General features: G+C 42.2%; 1 protein-coding gene across 4 annotated transcripts in view; it reads right to left on the bottom strand.

Annotated features, from left to right (window-relative positions):
• The window catches only part of LOC118361483 (arf-GAP with SH3 domain, ANK repeat and PH domain-containing protein 1-like), a 71,062-nt gene that overhangs the window by 33,981 nt on the left and 15,864 nt on the right, over window positions 1–21,217 (bottom strand). For all 4 annotated transcript variants that reach the window (XM_052483157.1, XM_052483160.1, XM_052483158.1 and 1 more), the window contains 4 exons: window positions 11,052–11,124; window positions 8,309–8,454; window positions 1,999–2,073; window positions 727–776 (listed from right to left, as the gene is read on the bottom strand). In XM_052483157.1, coding sequence (XP_052339117.1) covers window positions 727–776; window positions 1,999–2,073; window positions 8,309–8,454; window positions 11,052–11,124 — 344 coding nt within the window. The remainder of the gene's footprint in view (window positions 1–726; window positions 777–1,998; window positions 2,074–8,308; window positions 8,455–11,051; window positions 11,125–21,217) is intronic.

Raw genomic sequence — 21,217 nt, 5'->3', positions numbered from 1 at the left:
AACGGTATCTTAACAAGAACAGACCCTATCTACTCTCATACCATTTGTTGATCACACATTCTCTACCGATGCTCTCACATGGGAACCAAGTAGGCCTACAGCGCAGAGAAGCGGGGGAAATGTTATAGAGGCGGTATTTTGGCATGCATAGGCGAGAGACATGCTTTGATAATGCATTGCAACCTATGGATTACGGAATAAAGTTACAAATGTTCATGCAAAACAGGAGTCAGGATTTGGGGTTTCAATGGGATTGATACTTGGATAGGAAAATAACCTAGGCTCTAGGGCAGGATGTGTGACCGTCTAAAGACTCACAGTGACAGCTCAAAGAGGCACACGTTATTTTATAAGCTATTACTGCAGGGGTTTCCCAATAGGGTTTATTAACTGCATTCTGGTCGCATGTACAGCCCGTCGGTGTCAATTATGCGTGTGCTTTGAATTGATGGCGACTTCGTGTGAAGTAAATATGCTAGGCTAAAGGCTACCACGCGACAACCTTTTTTGGATTATGTGCTATTTTATTTTTTTATCTGCTTCCCTGCTTCCGTGCATATTTTGTGTGTTGTGGAACTGCATTATTGCGACATTGGGGGATTTCTTTGTTTATTTCCCGGGTCTTGTCATTACATTTATTAGGGAAATGTGAAGAGTATTCCCTCTCCGGGATCCCGTTTACCAATGTTAATCCCTAATGTAGACATTTATTATTAACACACTTACAACTTAGCTTCATAATCCTTCCAGGCTTTGTCAAAGGGCTTCTTTATGTCCTGAAAGAAATAGGACAGAGTATGAGTAAACAGCAGTAATGAGGTCAATCTGGAATCCCACAGTGCAGTGCTAACTCTCTCTCCAACACAGGCCGACACCGCCACTGCAGCCAAGGAGCCAAGGCCTCATCCTCACAATTTATGTTTTGGAAACCCACTACCACGCCATGTTTCCAAACCTCACGAGTTCATGACCCCTTTATTCGTGGCGCTCGCCTTCAAGCACAACACAGGGACACTGTTTACGCAAGGATTTACAGTGTGATCTTTTAAACAGTCAGGCCCACTAGTCCCCCCCCACCCTTCCCCCTTCTCCACCTCTCTCTCTTTCTCTCTCTCAAATGCAAGCACACTCTCACACACACCCACTCTGTCTCTCAAAACGATTCAATAATGTGATTCAATTCTGTGATTTTACTGCGATTCCATGTTCCAAACATATATCTTACCATATACATTGAGTGTACTAAACATTAGGAGCTCCTTCTTAATATTGAGTTGACCTCACAACAGCCTCAATTTGTCGGGCATGGACTCAAGATGTTGAAAGTGTTCCACAAGGATGCTGGCCCACATTGACTCCAATGCTTCCAACAGTTGTGTCAAATTGGCTGGATGTCCACGGAAAACGGTTGAGTGCGAAAAACCCAGCAGCGTTGCTGTTCTTCAGCAGCTTTGCAGTTCTTGACACAAACCGGTGCGCCTGGCACCTACTAACATATCCAGTTTAAGACACTTAAATACTTTTGTTTGAGCCTCTGAACAATCCATGTCTCAATTGTCTCGAGGCTTAGAAATCCATCTTTAACCTGTCTCCTCCCCTTCATCTACACTGATTGAAGTGGATTTAACTAGTGACATCAGTAAGGGACCATAGCTTTCACCTGGATTCACCTGGTCAGTCTATGTCATGGAAAGAGCAGGTGTTCTTAATGTTCTGTATACTCAGTGTATGTCTGTGACAAGAGAGTCATGATCAGTCATCGAAATAAAAAAGTGCTGAAAACAAATTGGCTCACTATTTAAAAAGAAGATGAAGAAGAACAAGCTATGATGCAGGAACTACTACTACTACTAACATACACATGAATCGACAGAGCTGCTAAGTGGGCTCTACTGAGTGGCCTCCAGTGCTAGGTCCTCTCCTAGGTGGTAAGGCAGAGAAAGAGAGCGGGAGTGAGGGAGAGAGCAAGGAAAGGAGGGTCTTTACTGTAAATATTACCCCTTTCACGCCTTTCAGGTCCCCCTTCAACAGCGAGTCCAGGGTGAACATCACATTATGGCTCAGGCTCTGGAGCTGAAGAGAGAGGGAGGGAGAAGGAGAGAGAGAGAGAGAGAGAGAGAGAGAGAGAGAGAGAGAGAGAGAGAGAGAGAGAGAGAGAGAGAGAGAGAGAGAGAGAGAGAGAGAGAAATAAGGATGACAAATATAAATTCTATTTGGACACAGTTCTATTAGAACACACCAAAAACTACACATATCTAGGACTAAATACCAGCAACACAGGTAGCTTTCACATGGCTGTGAATGAGCTGAAAGACAAAGCAAGAAGAGCATTCTATGCCATTAAAAGTAACATCAAAATCGAAATTCCAATTAGAATCTGGCTCAACATTTTTCAATCAGTTATAGAACCAATTGCTCTATATGGCAGTGAAGTATAGGGTCCAATCTCTAATAATGAATTTACCAAATGGGACAAGCATCCAATCGAAATACTGCATGCAGAGTTTTGCAAGACTGTATTGCAAGTGCAAAGAAAAACTCCAAATAACGCATGTAGAGCAGAATTGGGCCAATACCCCCTCCTCATTCGAATAGAAAAAAGAGCCATCAAATTTTACAACCATCTAAAAACAAGTGACCCCAAAACATTCCATCACACAGCTCTACAATGTCAAGAGATTAAAAAAGAGAAGAGTCCCTTCAGCCAGCTGGTTCTGAGGCTCATTTCACCAACCCAAACCAACCCCATAGAGCCTCAGGACAGCACTCAGAAAATCTGGCACAAACAAATCATCACAAACAAAAAGAAAAATATATCACCTATTGTAGTAAACTTCAATGCTATTTGGCTCTAAACAGATAGTACATGGTGGCAGACTATCTGACCACTGTGACTGATAGTAAACTGAGGAAAACATTGACTAGGTACAGACTCAGTGAGCACAGTCTGACTATAGAGACCGGTCGTCACAGACAAACCTGGCTGCCCAGAGAGGACAGGCTGTGCTCACTCTGCTCCAGGGGAGAGGTAGAGACAGAGCTGCATTTCCTATTACACTGTGACAAATACTTAGACCTAAGAGAATATTTATTTCCCAAAATTATAATTCAATACAAAGAATTTGAAACAATAAAATATTTATTGGGTGAAAAGCCAAAATGTGCAGTTTTGGCAGCCAAATACAGTATGTGTCCCCCTGCCACAACCTGCGGGACAGCCAGTGAAAAGTGCAATGGAATGTCGATCATATTTCCCATCTTGTTTTGTCTTGTCATGTCCCATGTCCACTACTACTATAATTGCTGTTGGTCCACCATTTATTTATATAAATATAAATATATTCTATATAAATATATATTTTTATTTTATTTTTATTTTTCAATATGTATACTTTGACAATGTAAGTGATAATGAACTTGCCATGTCAATAAAGTCAATTGAATTGAATTGAGAGAGAGAGAGAGAGAGAGAGAGAGAGAGAGAGAGAGAGAGAGAGAGAGAGAGAGAGAGAGAGAGAGAGAGAGAGAGAGAGAGAGAGAGAGAGAGAGAAAAGGGTTAGGATGAGAAAGAGAAAGAGAGAGAGAGAGAGAGAGAGAGAGAGAGAGAGAGAGGAGAGAGAGAGAGCAAAGAGAGAAGGAGAAAGAGAGAGAGAGAGAGAGAGAGAGAGAGAGAGAGAGAGAGAGAGAGAGAGAGAGAGAGAGAGAGAGAGAGAGGGAGAGGGAGAGAAAAAAGGGGTTAGGATGAGAAAGAGAAAGAGAGAGGGAGAGAGAGAAAGAGAAAGAGAGAAAGAGAGGGCGAGAGAGAGGGAGAGAGAGAGAGAAAGGGGTTAGGATGAGAAAGAGAGAGAGAGAGAGAGAGAGAGAGAGAGAGAGAGAGAGAGAGAGAGAGAGAGAGAGAGAGAGAGAGAGAGAGAAAGAGAGAGGTGGTTATGATGAGAGAGAGAGAGAGAGAGAGAGAGAGAGAGAGAGAGAGAGAGAGAGAGAGAGAGAGAGAGTTGTTCAGTAACTCGGTCACCAGGGCAAGAGTCAGGCATCTACTCTTTCAGCTTTCATCTGGAGTACATCAACAAATACTTGTGACGGCCCGAAGAAACCTTGACAGTATTATCTTCAGTCTAGGGGTGAACTCAATCTTGGCTATTTAGGAACCAGCAAAAACATTTTAGACTCTTAAAAAGTGTGCTAAGCTATTTAGGAATCAGCAAACACAATTTGACTACCATTTGCTTACAGCGCTGTAACCACATTGATCAATGCAGGTCAATATTCCTGAGCATTTATTCCATTTAGGCCTGTGATGGTCAGTGCCAAGTCCCTTCCGGTCCGGGAAACAAACAACACTTAATGGCCACTAATGTGTTGCTTAAGTGCCTCCGTTGCAAAGACCCAATGTCTAAATCAATCACCTACTTATTGGCTGCTGCTCTACAATTAGAGCTGGCCATGGTCTGTCTCCCTGCATCCCAAATGACACCCTATATCCTATATAGTGCACTACTTTTGACCAGAGCTCTATGGGGGTTCTAAGGGCCCTGGTCAAACGTAGTGCACTATAAAGGGAATTGATTGCCATTTGGGGTGTCACTTTGAAACCTGGGCTCAACCCCACTACTCACTACTCACCAACAGGGTGGTCTACTTCCTCTCACTCTGCTCTCCAGAGAGAGGCCCCTTATTTATGGATGGTAAATACCACAAACTAGTGTCAGCATATGAAGAGTTTACTCCATACATAGAGAAAGAGAGAGAGAGAGAGAGAGAGAGAGAGAGAGAGAGAGAGAGAGAGCAAAATGTCCGCCAGAATAATAGTAACGTCAATAACCAATGGTGATGTATTAATCTATGACAGGTTCATGTGAGGGAGTTATCAACATCAATACCTTTACCAATAGTAGTACACACTGACACCAGCCCTTGGGGAGCACTTATCAAAAGGATATATTCAATAAACACTCAAATGACAACTAAAGTGCATTCGTAAAGTATTCAGACCCCTTGACTTTTTCCACATTTTGTTACGTTACGGTCTTATTCTAAAATTGATTAAAGACTTTTTCAGCCCTCATCAATCTACACACAATACCCCATAATGACAAAGCAAAACAACTTTTTTAAATATTTACATAATTATTCAGACTCTTTACTCAGTACTTTGTTGTTACATCATTTTCTGGAATTTTTAAAGCTGTTTTCTAAGGCACAGTCAACTAAGTGTATGTAAACTTCTGACCCACTGGAATTGTGATACAGTGAATTATAAGTGAAATAATCTGTCTGTAAACAATTGTTGGAAATATTACTTGTGTCATACACAAAGTAGATGTCCTAACCGACTTGCCAAAACTATAGTTTGTGAAAAAGATATTTGTGGAGTGGTTGAAAAAAGTTTTAATGACATGAATTGAAGTGTATCTAAACTTCCGACTTCAACTGTACATGCTCGGTCGTTTGTGCGTTATTGTTGTCACGATAGCAGAATTTTGACTTCGATACAGATACCAAACATTGAACAATATGTTGAAAAATGGTAGAACAACACATTTTTTAAATTTTCTATTTTACTAGGCAAGTCAGTTAAGAACAAATTCTTATTTTCAATGACGGCCTAGTGGGTTAACTGCCTGTTCAGGGGTAGAACGACAGATTTGTACCTTTGTCAGCTCGGGGATTTGAACTTGCAACCTTCTAGTCCAACACTCTAACCACTAGGCTACCCTGCCGCCCAGAAAGATAGAATAACTTCTATTCTATATTCATTTTTTAAAAATAAAACACCATATCTTGAATATCTACAATTTGCCTTATGCGAAACCATATCTGAGACTCTTAGTTTAGATGTCATTTTATAATTACATCTAAAAATGTATAGATTTGTTACTTGATACATATCAGGGTTAATTTGCTCATCTATGGCCATAATATTGGGTCAAATTACATTCATTAGACCTATGATTCACTATTCATTACAGCTAAATAATTTAAGGTGTTAAATTAATAATGTTGTTCCAAAACGACATAAAAAAACCTTTGAAGCTCATTTCATTGAAATACAATATATTTTACAGACTACTACGATTCCCAGAGTGCATTTCAACTCCCAGGGTGCAACGCTCCACCCAGGGCTGGGTCAAAGATTTTAATAACTATCCCTGGGGTGTCACCAGTTACCACAGCCACAAATTCAAAATGAAAACAAAAATGTGCTTTTTGGTTTTCATTTAAGGTTAGGGTTAGGCATACATTTAGCAGTGTGGTTTCAAATCAGATTGTAATAGCCCACCCAATTTACCTAACTCATCCCCACACTGTTTTTATTTATTTACTTTTCTGCTCTTTTGCACACCAGTATCTCTACCTGCGCATGATCATCTGATCATTTATCACTCCAGTGTTAATAATTGTAATTATTCGCCTACCCCTCATGCCCTTTGCACACAATGTATATACTCTTTTTTTCTTTTTCTTTTTTTTCTACTGTGTTATTGACTTGTTTATTGTTTACTCCATGTGTAACTCTGTGTTGTTGTCTGTTCACACTGCTATGCTTTATCTTGGCCAGGTCGCAGTTGTAAATGAGACCTTGTTCTCAACTAGCCTACCTGGTGAAATAAATAAATAAACTTTTTTTTTGTTTAAGAAGATAAATTGTAGAAATTATGACTTTGTGGCTGCGGTAACTAGTGATGACCCAAGGGCTGGCTGGGCTGCTGCTAGTAGTCTAAAAAGTAGTCTAAATAAATATATGCAAAGTAGTCTAAATATATTGCTGTCATAGCTAAGTTATGAGTTCATTTTGCATTACTTTTGGGTTGTAATCATATTATAATGCACACATGAATGTCATGCTGAATATACTGCATGCTCATGCCATTGTTACAAAAACATTATTCAAATGTATTTGCTAGAAGAATAACGTTAGGCTACAATGCAAATGTCATGTGTAAAATCATTTTTTATGTTATTTTGGAAGTAAATCTCCTTTGCAAAGCACACTGCTTTGTAACACCTTTTGCATAGTTGTTTCAGTGGGCTGGCCCTCATCATCTGCTCTGTAAGCAAAGTATTCCCAAGTTTGCTTCTGGAGACAGTTTTGTCAACAAGCTGCAGGTGTGGAGGTATGATGTTTTGGTTTGAAAAATCCATGCTGTCTGCATTTTCTCTCTCTCACTTGCTTCTAACAAGTGGCTTGCTCTGTGTCAGTGTAGCCTGGCTAGCTTACTACTTATTGCCCTCTTGAAAAGATTCAGACAAAATACTAGACAGACTCGATCCTCTCAATCCATATCAGATGTGCGACACATTTGACAGAAGTACTGAAAGTAAACACAGATTCTGAACCTCTCCCTGTCTCTCATGATCTAGTAAAAGTTTCGGTATAACGTAAAGCACTATCACGTGTACGCACGCACACACACGCGCACAGACACACACACACAGATGTGTATTTGTAATTTGACCAGTTTCACAGCAGGAAAATAATTCAGCAGAATTACAGGAAATGTGAATTATTGTGTTGATTATAAATACATGTACATTTTCATAGTGGTTGACACATTTTTGTTAAGATAAATCTGACTTTATTTTTTTGTTCGAATTTTACCCCTTTTTCGTGGTATCCAATTGTTAGTAGTTACTATCTTGTCTCCTCGCTACAACTCCCGTACGGGCTCGGGAGAGACAAAGGTCGAAAGCCATGCGTCCTCCGAAACACAACCCAACCAAGCCGCACTGCTTCTTAACACAGCGCGCATCCAACTCAACCAGCCGCACCAATGTGTCAGAGGAAGCACCTGGCGACCTGGTGAGCATGCACTGCACCTGGCCCGCCACAGGAGTCGCTAGTGTTCGATGAGACAAGGATATCCCTACCGGCCAAACCCTCCCTAACCCGGACGACGCTAGGCCAGTTTTGCGTCGCCCCACGGACCTCTCGGTCGCGGCCGGCTGCGACAGAGCCTGGGCCCGAACCCAGAGTCTCTGGTGGCACAGCTAGCGCTGCGATGCAGTGCCCCAGACCACTGTGCACCCGGGAGGCCCTTAAATCTGACATTTCAAAGCGGAAATTACAAACTTCAGAAGCCTTTTTAAACCTCAAATACCCTTCCTTGCTGCACAGGAAAAATTATCTGAGACAACAGAGTGATCAAATTAAGATAGGACATCTGTACCCAAGTCAAGCGCATCCCAAGATGGGAAACCCTCATGTGAAGGTGTTCGCTCTGTCACCTCTTTGTCAATTAAATGGTGGACATTCTGAGCATTACCAGCCATGAGTAACTGAACTGGAAAAAAGTCCTGTGTGTCTCACCAGGTTCTTGAGCAGGGTCGACAGCTCCTTGGTCAGGGTGGAGAACTTGACGAAGGCTGTTCCCAGGTCAGGGTTGTCTCTGCTGATGAAATTGCTGCCAAACTTATCCAGAGCCTGGGCATAGTTCTCCTCATTCTGGACATGGTCTGGGAGAGAGAGACAGAGGGAGACAACCAAGGTTAACATTCCTTTGAATTTGAAATAATGATAACAAGGGTAGTGTTGCTAGGCTTTGAGTCCCAAATTGCACCCTATTCCCTATATAAAGCACAACTTCAGTAGTGCAGTATATAGAAGGGTCCATAGGGCTCTGGTCAAAGTAGTGTATAGGGAATAGGGTGCCATTTAGGATACAGCCAGGGACAGGTGATTGTGATCAAGCATGGAAAGGTTGACATTTGCCATCTGGTTACAAATGCAACAGCTTAGTGTGGTTTCTAATCACTTTTACAACTTAAATAAGATGGTATTTCTGTAAAGCTCAGTATAAAGGGGTAGATCTTGCTAACTGGGTGTGGGTGAATGGGTTGAAGAGGAGCATTGGTAGACTGCCATTTCATTAGGAAAAATGATTGGTGCAATATGAAATGCGGGTAGACTCCCATTCATTGTCATAGGAGTACAGCCCCACCAGAATCTGTCACAACTTTCTATCAGCATGTTAATGTGCAACCAGAGGAAAAATAACTCTGGACCACCTTTACTCCACACACAGAGACCATACAAAGCTCTCCCTCGCCATCCATTTGGCAAATCTGACCATAATCCTATCCTCCTGATTCCTGCTTACAAGCAAAAATGAAAGCAGGAAGCACCAGTGACTAGATCAATAAAAAAGTGGTCAGAGGAAGCAGATGCTAAGCTACAGAACTGTTTTGCTAGCACTGGCTGGAATATGTTCCGGGATTCCTCCGATGACATTGAGGAGTACACCACATCAGTCATTGGCTTCATCAATAAGTGCATTGATGACGTCGTCCCGACAGTGACCGTATGTACATACCCCAACCAGAAGCCATGGATTACATGCAGCATCCGCACTGAGTTAAAGGCTAGAGCTGCCGCTTTCAAGGAGCAGGAAGCTTATAAGAAATGCCGCTATGCTCTCCAACGAACCATCAAGCAGGCAAAGCATCAATACAAGACTAAGATCGAATTGTACTATACCGGATCTGACGTACTACACAGCCGAGAGCTGCCCAGCTGCCCGAGCTAAACTATTTCTATGCTCGCTACGAGTACTCCAAGCATGCACTGACCAACTAGCAAGTGACTTCATTGACATTCTGAACCTCTCCCTGTCCGACTCTGTATTACCAACATGTTCTAAGCAGACCACCATAGTCCTTGTGCCCAAGAACACTATGTTAACCTGCCTAAACGACTACCGACCCATAGCACTCACGTCTGTAGCCATGAATTGCTTTGAAAGGCTGGGCATGGCTCACATCAACACTATCATCCCAGAAACCCTAGACCCACTCCAATTTGCATATTGCCCCAACAGATCCACAGATGATGCAGTCTCTATTGCACTCCACACTGCCCTTTCACACCTAGACAAAAGGAACACCTATGTGAGAATGCTATTCATTGACTACAGCTCAGCGTTCAACACCATAGTGCCCTCAAAGCTCATCAATAAGCTAAGGACCATGGGACTAAACACCTCCCTTTGCAAATGGATCCTGGACTTTCTGACAGACTACCCCCAGGTGGTAAGGGTAGGTAAAAACACATCTGCCACGCTGATCCTCAAAACAGGGGCCCCTCAGGGGTACGTGCTCAGTCCCCTCCTGTACTCCGTGTTCACTCATGACTGCACGGCCAGGCACAACTCCAACACCATCATTAAATTGGCTAATGACACAACAGTGGTAGGCCTGATCACCGACAACGATGAGACAGCCTACAGGGAGGAGGTCAGAGACCTGGCCATGTGGTGCCAGGACAACAACAATGTGATCAAGACAAAGGAGATGATTGTGGACTACAGGAAAAAGAGGACCGAGCACGCCCCCATTCTCATCGACGGGGCTACAGTGGAGCAGGTTGAGAGCTTCAAGTTCCTTGGTGTCCACATCACCAACAAACTAACATGGTCCAAGCACACCAAGACAGTCGTGAAGAGGGCACGACAAAACCTATTCCCTCTCAGGAGACTGAAAAGATTTGGCATGGGTTGCATCACTGCCTGGTATGGCAACTGCTCGGCTTCCGACAGCAAGGCACTAAAGAGGGTAGTGCGAACGGCCCCGTACATCACTGGGGCCAAGTTTCCTGCCATCCAGGACCTCTATACCAGGCGGTGTCAGAGGAAGACCCTAAAAATTGTCAAAGACTCCAGCCACCCGAGTCATAGATTGCTCTCCCTGCTACCGCAGGGCATGCGGTACCGGAGTGCCAAGTCTAAGACTCCTGAACATCTAGTCAGATGGCTACTCAGACTATTTACAGGGCTGTATATGGAATTGTATATGGGATTGAACTGTATCCAAAATCAGACAGGATACCTGAGCGGGGCCAGGTCAGAAAGGGTCTAGAAACCCCTTCTTCAAGGCACTAACAACCTAAAACTGACTATGTGGAGAAAAGGTTGAAACTCTGAAATATTTTGTTTCATAAGAGGGCATAATTACTCACCCAGAAAAGTCTATATAGAGATCATCCCTTTTCAATGTCTTCCACAAGCACAACCCTCTTGTTAATGAGCCTAGAAAACTGACAGAGAGCTTTCTCTCACCTTGGCCTGAGCTGTAGATGGCCTTGACTGATTTCTTCACCTTCTGCAGTGCAGTCCTGTCCTGATCCAAAGCCTGTAAACACAGAACGAGAGAGAGAGAAAGAGAGAGAGAGGATTGTTAAGGATTTACAATAGCATCACAGACTGAACTTTGTAACCAAAACACAACACAATTGTTATACAGTAAATTATAGTCATTTCAGAAAATGAAGCTAACCCTCTGAACACTATGAGATTTTTACAGTGCTGGCATAAAAACTGGCATAACAATTTATAAAATGCTCAAAAAGCACCACATGACCTGAAATATGGCTTATCAACATTCCAAATAAAATTCCAAACTGTTTGTTGTATAAGGGTTCCATACAGTAGCATCATTAGGACAGTAGTGCCCGAGGTAGAGCAGCTGTGTCTTATAATGCCTCTATTCTCCATGCTTCTCTGTTTCGCAAAGAGCAAGACCATGGCCCTTCTTGCTATTCTACTCATTCTGCTATTCCGTTGGTGTTTTAAAAATCTATACATCTCACAAAGCTGAGATAGAATTGAAAACACACTAGGGCTGTCCCCGACTAAGATAAATATTGGTCGACAAAGAGTCGTCTGCTCTTTCGACCAATCGATTGGTCGTATTTTTAACGTGTATATTTCCATATATAGACACATGCTATGTGTTTTAATCAAATCAACTGTAGGCACTGCACTTGTCTGATGCTTTAAGCAAACTTTTTGATGAAATAATTAAGACACAAATAACTAGTCCGACCGCAATTGATTTGATTGTGCCGGACCTGGCTCAGATTTGCTGCGCTGTGTTAAAAAAAAAGACAGCGATTGACTGTGTGACTAGCATCTGTTGTCTCTCTCTCCTCCCTGCAGCAGTGACCACCACAGAACATCAGCAGTGTATCACGCAGCCCGTGTTGCTGAAACTGCAACATAATTACAGCCATTTCTGATTGAAAAGTTGTTACCGAAATTTGTATAGGAAAAACATTCTCTAATTTTCTCTAATTCCCGTTGCTCTCTTTACGTGACAATAAGGCCTGACCTATAGCATATCTTAATCACATGAATACATTGGTTTATAACAAACTCTGAACACCGTAACACGTGACAGCAAAATGGATGCAGAGGACAAACAAATAAACTGGAAACGGGGGAATGTTTACTGGTTGCCCAGGGGGTAAAGGGAAAGTCAGATGTGTGGAATACATTTAACAAGTTGTGGGGAAATACTGGAGAAGAAGAAAAATAAGGTATGAAGCCAGCGCTGCATGCATATTATGTGTACCAAACAGGTAGAGTTAGATTACAATATCATTTTTCTGACCATTTGTAACACTGTAAACAACACAGAATAAATTATAAGTGTACCAGAGTCTGTTGAAACGTTTTGGCCTATTAATTGTTTTAGCTAATCATTCAATGGTTGCTTTGTTATTTTATTTAAAAACGCTTGATTGCATTTCACATCATGAATGACTCGTATACTGTGTGATGATATGAACAAATAAATTATTGATTGATACAGTAGTCTATATAAGAATTGAAATACAGGCCTAAGTAAGTTACGGTATTAAGACTAAACGGGATGCGCTCTTAGAAAGTATTCACACACCTTGGCATTTTTCCTATTTTGTTGCCTTACGACCTGGACTTAAAATTGATTTTGGGGGGGGTTGTAATCATTTCATTTACACAACATACCTACCACTTTAAAGATGCAAAATATTATTTATTGTGAAATAAACAAGTGTGACGATCCTCCCACTCTCTCTGCCATATTCTATCTCTTTGCTCTTGTTTTCCTTATTAGGATGCCGGCAGGAGGAGCTGGGAGGGTCGTCAGCGACATGGGACACACCTGGGCCCGGGTGTGTCCCGGGATAAATACACCCCTTCCTCATTCCTTGAGGAGACTCTCTCCATGCAGACACACGGATAGAGTTTGGTTATGGCATTTTTGTGGCTGATTTGTTTGTTTGCTTTGGCGCCTTTCACCACCCCTCATTATAATATTTATGCACTCAAACACTCACTTACACTACTGATTACTGGCTACACACACCATTGTTAATTGTATTTAGTTTACTTCAGTTAATAAATATATTTTGTTATTCCTTATCTTCACGTTGTCTCCCTTTTTGTTACGAACTTCAAGCCGGTTCGTGACACAAGAAATAAGACAAAAAACAGAACTTGAGCATGCATAACTATTCACCCCCCTAAGTCAATACTTTGTAGAGACACCTTTTGCACCAATTACAGCTGCAAGTATCTTGGGGTATGTCTATAAAAGCTTGGCACATCTAGCCATTGGCATTTTTGTCCATTCTTCAAGGCAAAACTGCTCCAGCTCCTTCAAGTTGGATGGGTTCCGCTAATGTACAGCAATCTTTAAGTCATACCACAGATTCTCAATTGGATTGAGGTCTGGGATTTGACTAGGCCATTCCAAGACATTTAAATGTTTCCCCTTAAACCACTCAAGTGTTGCTTTAGCAGTATGCTTAAGGTCATTGTCCTGCTGGAAGGCAAACCTTCGTCCCAGTCTCAAATCTCTGGAAGACAAACAGGTTTCTCTCAAGAAATTCCCTGTATTTATAGCGCCATCCATCAATCCTTCAATTCTGCCCAGTTTCCCAGTCCCTGCCAATGAAAAACATCCCCACAGCGAAGCATGGTGGTGGCAGCATTATGCTGTGGGGATGTTTTTAGGGTTCTCGGGGTGATGAGAGGTGTTGGGTTTGCGCCAAACATAGTGTTTTCCTTGATGGCCAAAAAGCTCAATTTAAAAAAAGTATATATTTGGGGAGTCTCCCACATGCCTTTTGGCGAACACCAAACGTGTTTGCTTATTTTTTCTGGATACTCTTCCGTAAAGCCCAGCTCTGTGGAGTGTACGGCTTAAACTGGTCCTATGGACAGATACTCCAATCTCCACTGTGGAGCTTTAAAGCTCCTTCGAGGTTATTATCTTTGGTCTCTTTGTTTTCTCTCTGATTAATGCCCTCCTTGCCTGGTCTGTGAGTTTTGGTGGGTGGCCCTCTCTTTGCAGGTTTGTTGTTATGCCATATTCTTTAAAAATATATATAATGGCTTTAATGGTGATCCGTGGGATGTTCAAAGTTTTGGATATTTTTTATAACCAACCCTGATCTGTACTTCTCCACAGCTTTGTCCCTGACCTGTTTGGAGAGCTCCTTGGTCTTAGTGCCACTTGCTTGGTGGTGCCCCTTGCTTAGTCGTGTTGAAGACTCTGGGGCCTTTCAGAACAGGTGTATATATATATATACTGAGATCATGTGACACTTAGATTGCACACAGGTGGACTTTATTTAGCTAATTATGTAACTTCTGAAGGTTGTAATTGGTTACACCAGATTTTATTTAGGGGCTACATAGCACAGGGTGTCAATTCATATGCACGCACCACTTTTCCGTTTTTTTACATTGTAATTTATTTTAAACAAGTTATACTTTTCATTTCACTTCACCAATTTGGACTATTTTGTGTATGTCCATTACATGAAATCCAAGTAAAAATCCATTTAAATTACAGATTGTAATACAAAGAAAATAGGAAAAACGCCAAGGGGGTGAATACTTTTACAAGGGTAGTGTAGGCCCACAACTCGATGGTGGTTATGCAACGCTGCTATACTAAGCCTACTAATGATATTGACATTACTTATTATTATAATGCTGATCATAATAATAATAGTAATAAGGAGATAAAGGAAAAGGGGGGGTTATTATTATAAAAAATAAAAATATCGGACCATTTGGAACAGTTTAAACAACACTAAATAAATGAAATAATACCAGAGAGGCTGGTCTAATGAAAAAACAAGTTTATTCCAGCAGAGCAAAGATTAATAAAAGCCAAATTCGTGAGGCTTGGTGCTCACAGAATCAGTAGGCTATTAAACAATCATTCAAACAGGCAACAGAAGCAGGATCTGTCTTATTTCTGTAGATATACATATGGATGATTTATAAATTCAGGCACATTTAACAGTTAGGTTATTGATTATAGACCTAATTAAATTGGGGTTTCCTCTCTCCTCACTTTTCTTAGACAATTAAGCCAAGGGCTGTTTTCTCGTCTCCTAACTCTGCTGCTGCCTCCGCCACATTGTTCTCAACACCAATATGCTGGTTAACTTTTCCATTGTGCACATAGAAACATGGTCTAGGAAAAGGCGCCAATTCAACAGCGCACTGATGTGTTTCAGAACCACGGACAGCGACTGTTATCCAACGCAGGAGAAAACTTGTTTGTTTAAAATTAATATAATTTGTGCACCATGATTTGTTTTTGTTATCCATTTTTTGCTTCTGCTCGACTAATGAAATCTAAGTCAACCAACATTCTATTGACCAGACCAGTCAACTAAATGGGGCCAGCCTTAAAAACAAACACACACACTGACTACTACACTAACACACACACAGTATCTGTCCAAGGTCACTGTCTAAATGGTGATAAAATACTGGATAACTCTAACAAGATCTGTTATACCTACAGTAATGAAGTCTCTAGCACTCATTTACAAGGCCATATTTCCTTGATTATGATCCGTACTGTGATTGAATCAGAGGCAGATGTTTGTTTACAAAAGTAGTGCACAACTTTTGACCAGAGCCCTTTGGGACGCAACCTGCGATACTGACCTCCAGATCCTCTCACCGCACAGAGCGTCGCAATTAGGAGAACGCGGATGTCATGCTTTTATCGGCGCTGAGGGCAGAGCCACTCTGCATGCACACACTTTCCTTGGCTCACAGCACTACCTATGCCTACTTGGAAATGTGCTTGCTTTCAAAAACTCTGTGCCCTGTGGAAGTGTAGAATGTCTGCGCAGATCGAAGGTTTCACTTTTGTGTTTTTCAATGCAGGGTATTCTGTATCATTCGCCACAGAGCCAGATTAAATGACTGTGAGGTTTGATGTGCCAAAACAAATGTTCAGGTTAAGAGGATTTGATAGTATCACAAACAGTACTCACACACTCAGATATGTAGAAGTACACACACACACACACACACACACACACACACACACACACACACACACACACACACACACGAACACACACTTATGGAGATGATAAACACCAACATAAATACAGGAAATCGGGCTCTGCTGGTCACAGGGGAGGCACCCTACAACGTCGGTCGAGCTAATTACATTTCACAATGCAATTAAGGCCCAGTCTTGGTTGTCCCCTGGACAGTTTTACGTCGCTGTTACACAATTTACACAGTACTGTATGGCCCAGGGGCCCTTAGTGCCCTTACTCCCATTGCACTGTGCTTTGATCTCTCTCTCTCTCTCTCTCTCTCTCTCTCTCTCTCTCTCTCTCTCTCTCTCTCTCTCTCTCTCTCTCTCTCTCTCTCTCTCTCTCTCTCTCTCTCTCTCTCTCTCTCTCTCTCTCTCTCTCTCTCTCTCTCTCTCTCTCTCTCTCTCTCTCTCTCTCTCTCTCTCTCTCTCTCTCTCTCTCTCTCTCTCTCTCTCTCTCTCTCTCTCTCTCTCTCTCTCTCTCTCTCTCTCTCTCTCTCTAACGCAGGAGCCCGACCTGGCGCTAGTGTATGTACCGTTACCTAGTAGCCTACATACAAATACTCTCATACTGTACATGATCCTTCAGTGTGGTCCTATCTAGACTAGAATGTTCTGTGTATTCACAGAGAAGGCAACTTTGTAGAGAGTATGGTTGGTATAATCAACACCCTTTTCATAAATATTAGGCTGTATTCTGGAACAAATTGCTTTGGCTTTAGCAGAAAGCTGTGTTGTCTACATCTTAGCAAACATGTTTATCTCTAGTCTGTACTTACTAAATTATCATGACATGATGAGAATATAGGCTACTGTAGACCAAGGACACATACAGGGTCATAGGCATCATGGTGGACCCCCTGACACCCTCATCCATGAATGATTATTCAGAGGCAGTAGGCTGAGATGAATTCTCCAGAGGGAACAAAGGCAACGCATGCAGCAGCAGCAGGAGGAAGACTGCTTCTCTAATGGTGCCCATGTTACAGGGCAAGAGAGCGAGAGAGCGAGAGAGAGAGAGAGAGAGAGAGAGAGGAGCAGCTGGCACCCCCTTCAAAGGTCACCCATAATCCTCTCTGTGTCTGCGTTGCGGTAATTAAATATTCTGCTTTGATATGAACATGCTCTTACATTAGTAGGGAACATGCTACGTCGACATGACATTACAGGGGCAGGGATATATGTGTTGTGTACCCAGGGACCTTGCGACCACAGGAGTAGGGTTTTTAGAGGCCTTTGTCCGACTGTAGCACAAGCTTCAGTTTTTTTTTCTCGCACAGAGCAAACCACTATTGAGGCCATTTTTAATTGACGATGACGCGACAGACCGTGTGTGACAACCGTATAGATTTCAGTTACGACTGAACAAGGTCAATTGCCAATGGCATTACTGCCATTCAAAATCGCTGGGCATACATCATTATCACAGAGAGCACAGTAAAGACTTTGGGGTGGGTTCAGGCAAATTCCCACTCATTCCAATCCGTCGTGGAAACACTTTTTTAGGTATACTCTAATATACGCAAGCGCTACCATCCAATCAATGAGTAGAAACACTAGATGTGTAGGAGGGAGGGGAATTTGGCTTCGAGCATTCAGCTCAGTCTCCAAGGGCCAAAATAGTTCAATGGAACACAGCTCACTTGGCTAACAGTCCTCCGCACCCTCTGGCAACCAGTAAGAACACATCTCAGCTCTAGCAAGAATTCCCTCACAAAGCCTGCAAACTATTCAATATAGTCAATTCTTTGTTCTGATCGACCAACAGCCAATGTTCAGCTCTGACACAATCCAGTGTGATTGGTGATTCAATGACTCAAAACAAGAGTTGAGGGGATAGAGATGTTTCATACCTAATATTCTGAAAGGGAACCTAGCCCACAGTATATGGCAGTGTGTTGATTCCCCTGTGAAACGTCTACCACCATGAAAGCTCGTATTGTGCTGGTAGCTGGTCATTGTGGCTGTGCATGACGGGAGACGGGAAGGTAGAGAAGCTACAGCTTCAACATTTCCTGGGTTGTGTCCCAAATGGCCGCCCTATTCCCTATATAGTGCTGTGCTGATCAAAAGTAGTGCACTACAAGTAATGCCATTTGGGATGCAGATCTGAAGTTCCTGCCCCAGGTCTTATCCTCCCAGTGCAGAGCAGACCTGGCATTTCCCCTCCAGCCCTCCTTCCATAGGAAACAGGAAGCAACAGGCCTGACTGTCACTCTCTTAGTTATAACACCATGGTATTTCACTGGCAACTTATGGTAAACTGCGTTTTGCAGATAAGTTATAGATCACAGTTACAGAAGTGTTCTCTAGATTAATTTCTCTACTGTGAAATTTGTGGATTTCTCTGTCAATTGGTACCACTCGGTTCATAACTTTGTCACTCAGTTCATAACAAGATCAGCCACACGTACAGACAGACAGTAATGGGGTTACCACAGAGATGTGAATGCGCTGTCTCGCACATCAGCAAGTTTCTCTAGTCTAACCATTCTGTCTATCGGTCTGTCTATCTGACATTAGTGGGCTGACACTCAAGATGACGCAGTGCCTTGTAGTGAGTTCAAGGCCCAACCCCACATGAGTCCTGGTATCACAATGCCCCCCTTAGTTTAAGAAGACTCGTTTGTAACTAAGAGCTTCACTGTCGGCCATGCATTAAAGACCAAAATTGGTTCAAGAGAATTGTGATAAACAAAAATATATATCAGTTTTATTTAAGGACCAAAAAATTGACAGCTGTGCTATATAGATTGTTGGGAAGAGATTTTGGCTGTATCGATTCCATGGCACATGGTTTATGAATTGACATGCAAAACGGCAGACTCAAAACGGCGGATTCAAAACGGAGGAATCAAAACGGAGGAATCAAAACGGAGGAATCAAAACGGAGGAATCAAAACGGAGGAATCAAAACGGCGGATTCAAAACGGCGGATTCAAAACGGCGGACTCAAAACTGAACTGAACTGTGGTTTATATTCCTGAGAGCTTCTACTCAGTCCTCATCTGAGATTTCTGACCCAAGTTCTTGTTCCCAAGCCCTTTTAATGGTGTCTGTGGATACCTGTATGTGGGCCTGTAGCACATCATACAGTCTAGAGACCGACCCTTTAGAATGGCGTTTGACAAGGATCAATCTATCTAATGTAGGACTATTTGGCTTCATGCCATACTGTGGGATATGTGTCCTTACGAAATTCCTGATTTGGAGGTATCTGAAAAAATTTGTTGTTAGCATGTTGAACTTTCCCTGTAATTGTTGAAATGAAGCTAACTGACCATCTATGTATAGATTACCAATTGTTGTGAGCCCCTTCTCCCTCCACTGTGAAAACACCACATCATCCAATGCGGGGTGGAAAGCATGATTCAGGCAAATCGGGCTGTCAATGTATACAGTGGGTATGTTAAGAAAATGCCTAATCTGTTTCCAGATCCAGATGATGTCAGAAATATATGTTTTCAATCGGTTTGCCAATATCTTTGTCAACACCTTGTTTTCTATGGGGAGTAACGACACGGGGCGATAAGACGACATCTCCATGGAATCTCTGTCTTTTTTCAAGATCAGTGCTATTGTAGCCTCATACAGTGTTTGCGGGAGTTTGGCATTTTCTTTGGATTGTTTAAACATTCGCAACATAAGTGGAGCTAGACTGGCGCAGTACTTCTTATAGAATTCTATTACATATCCATCGGGCCCAGGGGCCTTGCTGTTTGGAAATTGTGCTATCGCTGTGTTAATTTCCTCCAAAGTTATCCCTGCATCGAGTGCAGAAGCTGCCCCCCTGTCTAGTTTAGGAAGTTCACATTCAGCGAGAAAGCGTTCCATAGTTTGTGGATCAGTAGCATCGCATTTTGATTGGTATAGCTCTGAGTAAAACTGAGCAAAGCATTTATTAATATCCTGCGGATCTGTTACTATTTTACCCTTCTTGTCTTTTATTTTGTGAATAGCTCTAGATGCCTGTACATGCCTTAGCTGTCTTGCTAATAATTTATGTGGTTTGTCACCCAGTTCAAAATAACTTTGATGCGTTCTAGCAAGTAAAGAGCCCACCCGTTTCGAAAGGATGGTATATTATATTCATATTTTAACTTTGTGATCTTCTCAAGGACTGTATACGAGGAATTCGTCCTAAAAACGTTCTCCTGTTCCCCTAACTCTCTTTCAAATTCTCTCAGCCTAGTATTGGCGCGTTTCTTCCTCTCTGATGTATAAGAAATAATGTAACCTCTAATCACAGCCTTTAGAGATTCCCAAAGGGTGGAGTCGTCAACATCCCCCGTGTCGTTAGTTCCGAGGAAAAAGGCAATCTGCTCCTTCAAATACTGACAAAAAGCCTCATCTTTCAACAGGTATGCGTCTAAGCGCCACGGTCGCCGACCTGTCGACATATTGTCGAGTTTCAGCACCATGGACACAGGAGAGTGGTCCGTAATTAGAATAGGGTGATAGGTAACCGACTCAGCTGCTGAAATTAGTTTAGAGTCCAACAAAAAAGTCCATTCTGGAATATGATTTATGAACTGATGAAAAGAAAGAATAATCCCTGTCTGTTGGGTGCGTCAGTCTCCAAACATCAACAATGTTGTTTGTCATCAATGTATTTAGACAGACACTGGCATTTGATTGTTGAAGTGACCTTGATGGCTGTTTATCTAAAAGAGGATCTAACGTACAGTTAAAGTCCCCTCCAACAATAACACTTCTATCCGAGATATTTGGTATGTCCTTAAATACCCTTTGAAAGAATAATGGATCATCGAAGTTGGGTCCATATAAATTGACCAAGGTTACTGGTTTCGAATTCAGTGTACCAGCCACAATAATATACCGACCATTAGGATCTGAAATCAAGGATGAATAAACAAACGGAATGTTTTTCCTTATCAGGAATGCTACCCCTCTCGCTTTTTCATCAAAGTTAGACTGGTATGTCTGACCGATCCAGCCGACTCGTAGCTTGGCCTGAGCGGAGCGTTTAATATGAGTTTCTTGAAGAAGCACTATGTCAGCACCCAGTGATTTAAGATGAGAAAAAAACGTAGCTTGTTTCACCACATGCCCTAAGCCATTACAGTTCCAGCTGACT

Source organism: Oncorhynchus keta, chromosome 28, assembly GCF_023373465.1.
Source record: "Oncorhynchus keta strain PuntledgeMale-10-30-2019 chromosome 28, Oket_V2, whole genome shotgun sequence".
In the NCBI taxonomy this organism is placed as follows: Eukaryota; Metazoa; Chordata; class Actinopteri; order Salmoniformes; family Salmonidae; genus Oncorhynchus; species Oncorhynchus keta.
Note: the sequence above shows the minus strand (reverse complement) of the source record. Positions and strands in the feature narration are given on the sequence as shown.